The 15,000-nt window shown below is 36.4% G+C and overlaps 1 protein-coding gene across 3 annotated transcripts in view; it reads right to left on the reverse strand.

Moving 5' to 3' along the window:
- The window catches only part of LOC113826886 (retinol dehydrogenase 13), a 38,416-nt gene that overhangs the window by 22,260 nt on the left and 1,156 nt on the right, over window positions 1–15,000 (reverse strand). For 2 of the 3 annotated variants that reach the window (XM_027379799.2, XM_070129145.1), the window contains exon 2: window positions 14,756–15,000. This exon is cut by the window's right edge and continues 607 nt beyond it. In XM_027379799.2, coding sequence (XP_027235600.1) covers window positions 14,756–14,825 — 70 coding nt within the window. In that variant the 5' untranslated portion in view covers window positions 14,826–15,000. Of the gene's footprint in view, window positions 1–1,506; window positions 1,638–14,755 lie in introns of those variants that run through there. The other variant, XM_070129146.1, reaches the window with a different exon arrangement.

Consider the following 15,000-nt stretch of genomic DNA (forward strand, 5'->3'; position numbering starts at 1 on the left):
CAGCGCTGGATTGATATAACGTAAATGTCAAAGGAATTAAACATTTGATGATGATGGTAGTCATAAGGATAAAAATGATAATAATGATAATGAGAATGATGATAATGATGATGATGATAAGGATGATGATAATGAAAATGATAATGATGATGATGATAATCATAAGGATAAATGATGATAATAAAAATGATAAGGACAATAATGATAACAATGATGATGATGATAATGATGATGGTAACAGTAATGATAGTTATAAGGATGATAGTAATGATAACAATAATGAGAATGTGAATGATGATGATAACGCTGAAAATCATAAGGATAATAATAATGATAATGATAGAATGAGAATGATGATGATGATGATGATGATGATGATGATAAGTATAATAATAATGATTATAATAATGATAATCATGCTAATAATGATAATAATAATGATAATAATAATAATGAAAATAATAATAATAATAATGATAATAATAATAATAATAATGATAATGATAATAATGATAATAGTAATAATAATAATAATAATAATAGTAGTAGTAGTAGTAATGATAATGATAATAATAATAATAATAATAATAATAATGATAATAATGATAATAACAATAATAACAGTAATAACAATAATAAGTAATAATGATAATAAAAGCATCAACAATACTATGATTGATTATGATGAAAATAAAAAAATATGGATATTAAGAAATTGGTGAAAATGATATTTGATAATAACGATGATACAAATGATAATCATAATAATGATTATAACAATATTAATGATAATAATAATGATAATAGCGAAAACGATGAAAAATGTGAAAACTATAAAAGTAATGAAATAGTGAAAATCATTATGAGGATAATGAGTACAATGGTGACATTGTAATCATTGTAATTGTAATGATAATGATGCTGATAATACGAAGCAAAAAAATGAGGAATGCTCTGCCGGTGAAGCAGTCGAAGGAAAGACGCCAAGGAACAGCAGCACAGCAAGCAGACCGGGACCGCAGCGGCCGGCCGTGAACAACGCTGTAACCCAAGGCGCGCGGAACCCGAAGCGGAAACGGTATTTGAAACAAGCTTGCGTTCGAGAGCGACATGCAAAGTCTTCCTCATCCACGGCTGTTTTTGGTCGCCATTCTGGTATTTAAGGGCGTTTTAGAGGTATGAATATGCGGTTTGAGATTTTGAGGCTGTACCTGAAATAGAACGCATCCAGGAGCGAATGTATAAGATGTATGTACAAGAGTTTAACAACATGTAGTCTTAAAAGGGAAAGACTGATGGCAATAAGCAGAAATGTTGAATGGAGAAGTAACAAAACTGAAAAAATACAAGCCATCGCATGGTGTAATTCTCCTGATCATTATGATAACAGAATGCTGATCACACCCTACCACGCGAAATCATGCATTCATATCATTCATTCCCTTCTTCAACATTCGCCACAACCCACCCACCCCCTGACGCCCGGACCTACAATAACGGACCTACCATAGCCGAGGATGAGAGTCACGGCGTATTCCATGGTCGAGGACAACCACCTCGCACTTGGGCTGCAAAGGTGCAACTAGAGCGAGGGCGACACCCAGCCGGCCCTCCCGCCAGCGCCTCTCTGTCTCGCTCTCTGATTGGCGCTCGAACGGCTTGGCGTCGACCTCGAGGGGGACCGCGGGGTTGAAGGGTTAGGGTCAGAATGCGGACGGGGCGAAGGGCCTGGGGGAATGCAGGCGGGCAGACGGGCACGGTGGCGAGGGGCAGGCTGGGGAAGGCGGGGCGGGAGGGGGAGGGGGGGGAGGTGGCGATGGGCACAAGCGGGAATGGGGCAGCGCCGGAGGAAACACAACTATACAAATACATCTGTTACACGCACACACACGTCCTCTCTCTCTCTCTGTGTTTGACAGATGTATATATATGTATATATGTACATATATATTCACACACACACACACACATACATATACGCACGCACGCATATATATATATATATATATATATATATATATATATATATATATATATATATATATATATATATATATATATATATATATGTGTGTGTGTGTGTGTGTGTGTGTGTGTGTGTGTGTGTGTGTGTGTGTGTGTGTGTGTGTGTGTGTGTGTGTGTGTGTGTGTGTGTGTGTGTGTGTGTGTGTGTGTGTGTGTGTGTGTGTGTGTGTGTATCTCTGTCTCTCTGTCTCTGTCTCTTTCTCTCTCTCTCTCTCTCTCTCTCTCTCTCTCTCTCTCTCTCTCTCTCTCTCTCTCTCTCTCTCTCTCTCTCTCTATATATATATATATATATATATATATATATATATATATATATATATATATATATATATATATTATATATAAGCGAAGAGTGTATTCATGTGTATGCAGTTAATGAAAATGAAAGAGAAAAAAAGGATTAAAAAATCGTTCACGATGAAAGTCTGCAAAGTTTGATAACATTAATAACCTTAAAGTTGCAAAGCGCTGACAGGAGGTCGCGGTCCTCCGGTCACCGAGGGCTGAATGACCTCGTTTGCCCCCCCCCCCCCCCCCCTCACGCCGCCATTCGTCTCTCCTTGGAATCTGGCAAGCATGACAATTACAGTCATTCAATTGGATTAATCTTACACCCCCCACAATTCTTCACACAATTCGCGCGTGCGTGTGCGTATGAGTATGTGTGCGTGTGCGAGTGTGTGTGTGCTCCTTTCTAAAGTTGAAGGATCCGAGGGACTGCAGAAGACTCAGCGATGTCATCAGTAAAGAAAAACGAGAAACGTCCGGTTAAGTGACTGCATTCTTGCCTTTGTTTGCTTGTCTGTCCATCTCTGCCAATCGTCTTCCCGTCTCCCATCTGTGAACCATAACAACCTTGGGTTCTGTGTCTGCATGCCTCTTTCTTTCCCTTTCTCTCCCCTCGTTCTTTTCTCTTTCTGCTTGTTTTTCATTCTCTTCTCTCTGTCTACCTCTGTCTTTTTTTCTTCCTTCTTCCTCCGCTTTTACCTCTTTGACTTACTTCCTTTCCTCTGTTTTTGTCTTCCTCCTTCCATCTATCTCTTATCTGTCATGAACTCTCTCTCTCTATCTTTCTGCCCCTTCCTCTCTTTCTCTCTCCCTCCCTCCCTCCCCTCTCTCTCTTCCTTCCAATCCCTCCCCCCTCTCAGTTTCTCTCTGTCTCCTTCCCCAGTTCCTTCCTTCCTCTCATCACTCGCGCCTCGAGTTCGGATCAAATGACGTGGAGCACCCGAGGCGTGGTCGGGGCAGGTCGGACAGGTTCTGCCAGTTCTGCGACCGATGTTTCCTTGTGTTTACTTCTGTGAGCGCGTTCGCCCGTCGACGCGTACTCAGTGAAAGAAAATGTGACGCTGCAACTTTGTTTTGTTCCAGTTATCTTAAGAAAATCAGATTTGTGTATTAATTAGGATATTAGTCATGTTAAATCGTATTATATATTTGCAACATCTTCTTTGTTCTTTCAATAGCGTCATCAAAACGGTTTATTTCTCAAAGTCATATGACCCCGCGTCCTTGAGGCCATCTATCACCAATGTCTTCATAGTCGATTGCTTCCTCATCGCGGAACTTCTCTGTTATCCTAGTAATGTAAAGACTAAGATTTTCATTTTTCATCATGTCACACGTCTCTTCGGGTCGCCGCTATCTCATGTCCTATCTACCTGACCTTCGTTTTCTTCTTTTATTCCTTTCTCTCTCTCTCTCTTTCCTTATATCTCTTTTTCTCTCATTTACTATCTATTTCTGTCTGCCTGTTTGTCCCTCTTTGCTCCTTAGTTTTGCTTTGTGAGTCCCCCGCCTCTTTTTTCCTCATTTTTTTCTTGGTCATCACCCTCCCATTTTTTGTTTACCTATTTTAAGTTTCCGTGTATGTTTTCTTCTGCCCATCTGTCTGCATATCTCCTTCCCTTTCCTCTAACAAGAACGGCTCTTACTCTCACTCGACCTCCTCCTCTTATGAGTTTTCGGTTACGCAGAAGTTTTTGATAAATAAAAAGAAAAGAAAAGAAAAAAAAATCATGCATACGGTTATTATTCTGAACTTTCAGTAAGGTCAGGATAGTGATAATAATAACAATAATAATTAGTCACAGAAAGGATTAGATTAAATTATGAAATGTGACTAAACATATGAATGAATGACAACCCATTATTAGAGAGAGAATTTAAAAACACTGATTATTGTTATGATAGTCATGACTTAAGTCAGGCCAAGACAATGATCCAACTTTTAGGCGTACTGGATGTTTTCCTTTATCTTATTATTATTGCTTTTCTCTCTCTATATCTCTTTCTCTGTCTCTCACTTTCTCCCTCTCTCTCTCACTGATTAGGCCTTGCTAGAGCTTTGAGACAGACGGCAAGTAGAAAATGGGACAGATGAACAGCATAGATTAATAAAGGCAAGAGTTGAGTTTTATGGCATGCCGAGGTTCAAGAATATTATTTTACTTTATCAAAACTGAAATAGGAAATAAAAAAAGAATTAAGGGGGAGCAAGGGTGCTTTTTTTTCTTTTGTTCGTTTGTTTATTAGTATGCTTCTAAATTTCTATTGTAGTTGCTTTATTTTCCAAGATTTTCTTAGGTCAGCCCTCGGGATCGCCTGATTTTTGTGGAGACATTTCCTCTGCTGTGCCGGATACTGCTGATGGAACCCACAACTATACATTAAGAAATCTCTTCCGCAGCTTCTATGTTGATGTGACATGAAAGTATAGCAAAGTATAATGGATACTGTAGAAATGAAAGGCATAAATATAACTTTTAGGACATGGTTTGTCTGCTCCTGTTCCTTTAATGAAGGCAATTAGTAGGAGGACGCGGTTCCAGGGCAACACAATAGACGAGGGCAACATAATGCAGGCACACAAGGCGGGTTCTGTTGGTTCAGAATGAGGGTGCGGAACATCATTAATGAAAATGAATTATATAGATTATTTTAGACTTTACTATAATAGCACCGGTAATAAACCAAACGGTGAACCAAATAATGTTCGTAAGTTCTTTGTTACACACACACAGATCTAGTTGCTGATTTACATAGTTTTAATCATGTAGTATCTGGCATCATTTAGGAAAATTTGAATCAATCACCACCCTCGTCATAAGTATGTCACCACATCCTCACACCCATCGAAAAAAAAAACACTGAAGGAAGACTGCATGAGTTGAGTGACGGGGTGTGTGTGTGTGTGTGTGTGGGGGAGGGGGGGTGGAAGGGGAGGTGCAGGCGCGGGCCATTGAAGTCATTTAAGCTTTCAGTGAACAGCAGCCTGTAAAGACGGACTGTTGTCAATGTGTTTTAAATCTAATTCTTTCATTTTTAGACTAGTGGAGTTGACCGCTGACCGCTTTTGCAAATACACTGTATCGTGTATTAAGCTGTACGTCTTTGATGCGGTGTGTATGCGTCTCCTGATTGTAAATCTGTATGGGTTTTACTAATGAAACGATTATCATTAGCATCATCATTATTACTATTATCGTTATTAGTAGTACTGTTATTACTCTTATTTTGACTTTTATTCTTATCATGAACATTATTATCATTCTTATCAATATTGTTAATCATTTCCAAGATTACTGCTGTTTATCACGATTATCATTATAATTTCCTGGCGCAAAGAATTTCGAGAAGTCCTTGCAGCAGACGGCGAGATCTTCTGAGGACACACTCTGAGCCCTGCTTTATGGCCCTTTGTCCCCGGCCTGCAGTGTCTTCAGGATCCTCAGGACGCCCATTCACAACCTGTTTTGCATGGGCGCCCTTCAGGTCTTTATCATGAAGCGCCAAGAGCGAGACCTGAAGACCCGACGAAAGAACTAGAGCTTGGAGAGAATTATCCTACTGTGGCCAGACTCACGAGGAAATTAATTGTCTGAGACCGTGAGTAAAGATATAAAGAAATAAAAGGGTGAGAGTAAAGAGTAAAGTGATGCATTGAGGAGGCAAAAGTGTTACACTTAAAGAGGTATAGCCTTAAAAATAAATATAGGGTATATTCGTTGAAGCACAAAGAAATTTACTAAAGAACAATTCTGCCCCCCCCCCCAAGAAAAAAATGTATGCCAAAATATCGCAAAATTACATGAAAATCGCAATCTTGCAATTTACAGCCCTACACCTGAGTAAAAACTCCCTACAGATATGAAGAGTTTAGTAAAGGGATATTGTGTTGGGAAATGATTTGCGTCACTCGATTTCTCTAAGCATTCGGCCGTTCATTCCCGGCTGAAGGGATCGTCTCGGTCCTGAGGCAGCGCTTGTTTACACAATTTAACGGTCTGTTTAGAAACTCTACCCAGAGGGGGCAGTGAAGACCGAGACAGAGGGCGGTGTTCAGTTTCATTGCACACAGCTGATATATATATTTTTTTGTCTTTCAAGATTATTGATTAGATAAAATACATATTTCTAATATGGTTGTGCATCGCTGACTCTTGCACAAAACTGAAACCCATTTCATGCATTAATCACACTGTTATGGATTAATAATGAGGCTAACAGAATAAATGTAGAGAGACTGAAAGTTCTTTTTCTGACCACATTCAGTAACGTGCGAGAAGGACCTTAATATCAATAAGTTACTGTTATGCCAACTCGTTATGGGAGAACTTTGTAACTTATGATAAAAGAATATATCACAATGATAATGATTATGAGGTAATGATAAAAATCTCAATGTTATAAAAGAATATTAGGAAGGTGAAGACAATGCTGACAAGAACAATGATTATAATTTTGATAAGTTTGTGATAATCATCATTACCCTTACTATGATTATTATTACACGTCTCATCCTTAATGGTATAATTACTATCAGTGCTGATACTTCATTATTGTTACTATTATCATCATTGTCATTGATATAATCATTAACATTACTATTATTATCAATATATCATGTTCTTAATGATAATAATAATGATAACAATAATAATAACTATGATAATAAAAATGATAATGATAACAATAATAACACCAACAACAATAATGAAAATAATGATAAGAATATTAATAATGATAATGATGACAATAATATACAAATGATATTACTAGTAACGTCAATAACATAATTATATAAAAAAATGATGATAATGATAATGACAATCATAACAACAATAATAATAACAATGGAAATAATGTTATCAATGATTATAGTAATAATAATGATAATGATGATAGTCATGATTAGTATAACGGTGGAAAGTAACAATGATAATAATAATAATGATAAATAATGATAATAACAACAATAGTAATAATAATAATGAAAATAATAATAATGATAATTATCATTAATACTATTGGTATTATCATTATCATTATTATATCTATTATTATCATCATCATTATTATTATAGTAACAGTACTATTACTACTACTACTACTACTAACAATAATAATAATAATAATAATGATAATATTAATAATAACCAAAATAACGATAATAATAATAATAATAATAATAATAATAATAATAATAATAATAATAATAATAATAATAATAATAATAATAATAATAATAATAATAATAATAATGATAATAATAATAATGATAATAAAGATTATAATAATGACGAAAATAATAATAGTGATAAGAGTAATGATGATAATAATGATAAAACATAATAGCAGTAGACGTACTAGTAATGATAATAACAATGATAATAATGACAATAACACCGAAAATAATAATAATAAGAAAAGAATAACAATAACAATAATGATTTTTATAATTATGATAATGATACTACTAATAATTGAAATAAGTATAGTGATAAGTTTTAACAGTATATAAGATAAAAATTATAGTAATAATAATAATAATAATGATAATAATGAATAATAACAATAATGATACTACTACTACTACTACTACTACAACTACTACTAATGATAATAATAACAACAACGACAACAACAATAATAATAATGATGATGATAATTATAATAATGATAATACCAATAATATTAATAATTATAATAATGATAATAAAAACAATGCTGATGCTAATGATAACAATGATAATGATGATACAAATGATAAAGACAACGCGAATAATAATGGTAACAAAATAAATATACTAATAATAATGATAATAATAGTGATGAATAATTATATTACTAATGAAAAAGATTCTAATTATGACAACAATAATGGTGACAAAGACAATGATGATAATGGCAATAATTATATAACCTTTATTACAGCCACTACTACTAATAATGATGAAAGTGATAATGACAATGACAATAGAAATAATAATAAAAACAAAAATGATAAAGACGATGATGATGATGATGATAGTAATAATAATAATAATAATAATAGTAGTAATAATAACAATGATAATAATAGTAATAGTAATAGTAATGATAATAATAATAATGATGATAATAACAATATTAATAATAACAATGATAATAGGAATAATAATAATAAGATAATGATAATGAAATAATAATAACAATAATAATAATGACAATAATAATGATAGTAACAATAATGATAATAAAAATAATAATACAATAATAATAATGATAATAATAATAATAATGATAATAATATTAATAATAATGATAATAATAATAATAATGATAATAATATTAATAATAATGATAATAATAATAATAATGATAACAATAAAAGCTGTAGTGATAATAACAAAAAGTATAATAATAGTAATAATAACAACGACGATAATAACACTATCATAATTATTGCTATAATTATAATATCAGTAGGGACAATGATGATGATGATGATGGTGGTGATGATGAACGTGAAGATGACAATATTAATGATAATAAAATAGTAATAATAACAACAATAATGATGATAAGGATTATAATAATAATAATGATAATGATAATAATAATAATGATAATAATAATAATAATAATAATAATAATAATAATAATAATAATAATAATAATAATAATAACAATAATAATAATAACAGCAACAATAATCATAACAATGACAATACTAATAATGAAAAAAATGATAACATTGATAATGATGGAAATGGCGGTAATTCTATTGAAAAAAATATGATAATGATAATGATGATGATAATGATGACGATGATGATGATAATAATAATAACAATAATAAAAATAAAAATAACAATGATAATGATGATGATGGTGGTGAAGATGTTGAGGATGTTAATGATAATAACAGTGATAATGATATTAATAGTAATGATGATAATAATAATAATAATCATAATAACAATAACGATTGTAATAATAATGATAATGAAGGTGATGATAATGATAATAATGATGATAACAATGTTAACAGTAATAATAATAATAATAATAATAATAATAATAATAGTGATGATGATGATGATGATAATAATAGTAATAATAGTAGTAATGATAATAATAAGAATCATAATATTAATGATAATAATAATAATAACAATAAAGATGATGCTAATGATCATTAATAATAATAACAACAACAGCATTAATCATCATTAGCATTATCATTAAGAACGATAACGATGGTGATAACATTAATATTAGTAGAAAGACGATTGGTAAATATGAAAGCTCGAGGAAACATTTAAAAGAAATTTCAGATACAATAAATAAATAAGTGGTGAATAAAAGAAGCTACAGAATAAATAAATGAATGACTTAAGTAAACAAACAAATTAACGAATAAGAAAAACGCAAATTATGTGCTCCTGTTTCCCTCTCTCTTGAACCTCACTGATGCGTCTCCGTCTCTGCACAAGGACCAGGATGAGACTCACGGAGGGGGAGGGAGGGGGATGGGGAAGGGGGGGGGGGGAAGGATGAGAAATTGGCGGGCAACGAAGTCAGTGTTGCCATTTTCCCGCCAGGTCTATATCTCTCTGGTGTGATCTAGCGGATTTTTTTTTTTTTTTGAAGGCTTATTCCATATTTGGCGATTTTTAAGTCCTTTTTCTAGCGGGAAAATGAGGAATTTTTAATATCGTATGTCTTGCGGTTTTATGGAAATATCAATGGCAACAGTGACCGAGGTTCTTGCGGGAAAGCGATCGCGTATCCTGGTGAGCCGCAGTCACAGGAGCCAGCAGGCCGTGAGGCAAGGCGCAAGCAGGAGGCAAGGCGCAAGCAGGTCATGAGGCGAGGAGCAAGCACGAGACACTCGCTTGCGACATCCGACACGCGCGATCAGGTGCCAATCCGCGGCGGGAAAATGCACCGCAACCGCAGTGTTGCAATTACATCTCAGTTCAGCTTCGGCGCGGGGAGAGAGAGGGAGAGGGAGAGGGAGAGGGAGAGGGAGAGGGAGAGGGAGAGGGAGAGGGAGAGGGAGAGGGAGAGGGAGAGGGAGAGGGAGAGGGAGAGGGAGAGGGAGAGGGAGAGAGAGAGAGAGAGAGAGAGAGAGAGAGAGAGAGAGAGAGAAAGAGAGAGAGAGAGAGAGAGAGAGAAAGAGAGAGAGAGAGAGAGTGAGAGAGAGAAAGAGAGAAAGAGAGAAAGAGAGGAAGAGAAAGAGAGAGAAAGAGAAAGAATGAGAGAGAGAGAAAGGGAAAGACAAAAAGAAAGAAAAGGCAAAATCAAAGAAAAAGCACGAAGAGAAATCCAAAGACAGCCAAAAAGAGAGAATTCCAAACAGAGAAAGACAGAAAGAGCGAGAGAGAGAGAGAAGGGCAAGGAGAGATGTTATGAGAGCCGGGCTGACGCTCACGTAAGGATTCCCATCAACGGATCCTATTTCCGTCTCCTTCCCCCTCGTCCTCCGGCTAATTCGCTCCCCAGCTCCTCATGGCAGCAGCGCAGGTCATCTTTAGGTGCATGGATGTGTCAAAGGTCAATGTCTGAAGTTCCGTGGATGACGAGGTCAAAGGAGGTACTATATTAGGCCTTAAATTATAGAATAAAAAATTAAGCTTATCCCAAAAAAGGAAAGAAATCCAAGTATACTAATACCAAGCCTGCAGGTCTATACAAGCACGTGTGCTTGGCGTCCACTCAATTAATGACGGGATTTATATAAAAAATGAAATCTAGGTCGCAAAAGGTCATAGGTCAGCTGAGATAACCAGGAATAGGAACATAGGGTTGTTTTCCGGGCTTTGGCATGCGTAGCGAGGACAATAAACAGACAGACAAGCACATAAATGGATGAAAGAATGAATAGACAAATAAATAAACAATTAAACTAGCCAAAAAATGAATGAATAATTAAATAGATGAAATAAATAAATAAACAAATGGATAAATTCATGAGGAATTCAATAGATAGATAGATATACGTATATATAAACCAATGGATGAATAACTAAATAAATCAATAAATAAAGAGACATATGTGGATAAGGTCATACAAAAAGAAATAGATAAACAAACAACAAACAACATCGCGTGTAAGCCATTAATTGTCACAGTCTGTATAGTACATAGACCTTGTTAATTGTTGCCGGGGTCAGCCAAGAGTGGCTCACAAAAACATACATAAAATAAAAACTCGAACAGTTGTCCTCATTTAAATGCTCATCACATCCACTCTCTCACGGACATGTTAATTGCAAGGGTGCGAGGAGTTAACCCTACGTCAGTCTAAATTGTTGCCAAGCCTAGATCCTGCTAACAGCTCTCGGGCACAGTAACAACCATTAGTGAATCATTTGAAAGTCGACACGCTTTTGCACTCAGACAAATTAGCAGTTTGCTACTCGTTTAAATTCCTTGCTTTGTCGTTGAAATTGTCATCACTGTTGCAAGGGTTATTATTCTTACGGCTTTCGTCCGTACCAAATTAGATGATTATTGCTACTATTGCTTCAAGGCAGAGCAGTATTGATAATAGGGATGATGATGATGAGAATGGTAAAAACAAAACAACAATAGTATTTATTATGATAACAAGATAATGATAACAATGATAATCATAAGAATGATTAAATAATGATGTATAACACTTACAATAGTAATAATTATTATTATTGTCATAATAATTATTATTATCATTACTACGTAGATAATAATGAGTAATAATAATCAATAAAATGTCACTTTCTCAGTTGGTTTTATTTTCTTGATTTCTTTACCATATTCTTGTTGATGTTATCGTTGTAATGTCCTCGCATACTTCTTTCTTTCTTCTCTTCGCATTTTTCGTAGTCCTTTGTTTCGCTCTTTCATCCAGATGAGCGATGCACAAAGTAGGCCAAATCTTCCACGAGATATGAATTGCTGAAGGACTGAAATGTCTATTTTAAGAACAGCGTACTTTGCTGGCGCTTTTACTCTTCCTTCCCTGCTCTTCCCGGTTTTCTCTTTGTTTTTTTTTTCTGTTTGACCTTATCCTTTTCTGCATCTCTCTCTCTCGTTTCTCTTTCCGTTTCTATCTTATACATCCCCACGTACTCACTCTCGCTCTTTCTCCTCCTCTACGGCTCTTCCTATCTGTCTGTCCTCTCCGTGTTTGCCTTCTTCCCTTTTTCTTGCCCTTCCTCCTTCCTCTTTCTCTCTTCTGGCTAGTGAGATTAACGCGCGTATCAGATTCCTTTCGGATGATCGATAGACAGATTCCAATTCTTTGTCGTAAACAAGGTGGCATCCCATAAGATTTCTGTTGTTATTCTTTATGATCGCCATCGCTTCTTGAATAAGCTTGCACTTTGTCATCATCGTTTTCGTTTTAACGGTATTATCGTTACATTGCAATCTTTAGTACTAAAAAAAAAAGAGAGCAAAAACAAGTATCCTTCCGTATCATTGTTTACGTTATTCGATCGTACTGACTACTCAGATGTAAAGCCGTCATTGCAATACTCTTTTTTCAAAAGATAACGACAGAGAACGTCACATAATCAGTCAACTCGATGCATGACCTCCATCAACAAGACTATCACTCGGCTCTTTCCCTGCGATCGCTGCCTGGGCGAAGACTTTTTAGCCTATCAACTCTCGATGAAGCCATCAAGGGTCGTGTCACACGCAGCGCCCGAGCACAGCAGCTTCTGCGAGTCCCTGAAGAAATGTTGTTCTTGGGCGCCAGTAAGGAGCTTAAAGTTTTTAAATGCTTTTACTGATATATTCTTTTATATCGTTGCATATCTAGTAACCTGTTGATTAGTTCGTCTGAAGGTTTCTTTGAACTTGTTGGCTTGCGAGAGGCAGGGAGAGAAGACAAGGTGACACCCAGACAAGGTAATTACAAGGTAGCGAAGGCAGGTAATCCAGGCCCATAACATAATTAAGAAAGTTATTAAATGAAGGGTGAAGTGAACATATAAGGAAGATCAAGGAAAGGAAGGATGGGAAAGGAAAGCCAGGGAAGTGTTAAGCCATTTAGCAAGTTAACCAGTGAGACACACGTATAAACCAAACAGACAAGATCTGTAATTACTTAATAGCAACAATCTATCCGCACAAGCTAGTCACCCATTAACCCTTCTTGTATCCATTGACCTTTTCAATTCAAATCTCTTACACCCTCTTTTGCATCACCATTCAAGCCTTCGTTTATGACGTGCACTTCAACGTTATCGAGACATCCACTTAACGATGACCGGAGAATTCCCTTTCAAAGCTGCTCTCTCTCCCTGTGGTCAGCCTGGACACGTGTCCCCTCGACTGGGAGTGACGATAACGGCTCGCTCGGCGACGGAGATAGTGCTTACGGGAAAGGAATTTGCAATTCTTTTGTAAAACTGAGCGGAGTAAAGGACACAAAGGAAGTTAGAGTGGGAAAGAGAGAAGGGGAAGGAAGAAGGGGAGAGGGAAAAGAAGAGGAGGAAGGAGGAGAGGAGGACGGACGAAGGAGGAGAGGAGGAAGGAGGAAGGAGGAGAGGAGGAAGGAAGAGAGGAGGAAGGAGGAGAGAAGGAAGAGAGGAGAGGGAGAGAGAGAGAGAGGGAGGGAGGGAGGGAGAGGGAGGGAGTGGGAGGGAGAGAGGGAGGGAGAGAGGGAGGGAGTGGGAGGGAGGGAGAGAGGGAGTGGGAGGGAGAGGGAGAGGGAGAGGGAGAGGGAGAGGGAGAGGGAGAGAGAGAGGGAGAGGGAGAGGGAGAGAGAGAGAGAGAGAGAGAGAGAGAGAGAGAGAGAGAGAGAGAGAGAGAGAGAGAGAGAGAGAGAGAGAGAGAGAGAGAGAGAGAGAGAGAGAGAAGGAAAGGAAGAGAGCAAGTCAGAAAGAAAAAAAAGAGAGGGTCATTTATCAGATACAGACAAGGCAATGAAACAATCAAGAACAATCCGAACTGCGTTTTCTCGCAGCATTCTCTCGACCATAGACTTGCACTAAACCAATTACAGCGTAAGACGGACTACGGTCATCGCTTGTACAGCTTCCCCTCTTCCTGCTGTTCCCGGGTTCCGGCTAGGACGAGTGTGTTGAAAATCGGAATTTGTTTTAACTGGGACTCAACTCTAATTACTTTTTAATAAATCTTTACTTTGCTGGAAAAAATAAAACGAGAATAAAGCCGACTCGGAGATTTATATCACCGAGAGCAACGATAAATCTCAGTAATTAAGGTATAGAAAAATAGAATACTAATCAATAATTCATCCTGGCAATATGGCTAAGGGTGAATTATTTCAGGGAACAAAGCATGCAATTAACGTTTTTAATGAAGGGACAAATGATCGAACGTAAGGTTTCGTAAAATCGTTCATTCTCTTTATATTCCTCGTGTGAAGCGTGACAACCGCGTATAGCAAACCTTTCATACTCTTTTTTTTATTACAACGAAGTCGCTAGAATTACGGCCTTACCTGAGCAGGTGACAGCAATGAGAACGACCTTGTTCTCGTCCAGCCAATCCACGAAGTCACTCCACGCCATCGCAGGTAGTTTCGTGAGGTCGAGTTTTTTCGTTCCTTTTTGTTCTTAATTGAGACGTCGATGGCTTGACGAACGGGTAATGCGTGGTTCGCTGGTAGTGTGTGTAATGTGTGCGTGTTCGTGTGGTATGGCTATCTAGTTAGAAAATATTGTATGTTGCAGTGACTAGTATGAC

The sequence above is a fragment of the Penaeus vannamei genome, chromosome 13 (assembly GCF_042767895.1).
Source record: "Penaeus vannamei isolate JL-2024 chromosome 13, ASM4276789v1, whole genome shotgun sequence".
NCBI classification, from domain to species: domain Eukaryota; kingdom Metazoa; phylum Arthropoda; class Malacostraca; order Decapoda; family Penaeidae; genus Penaeus; species Penaeus vannamei.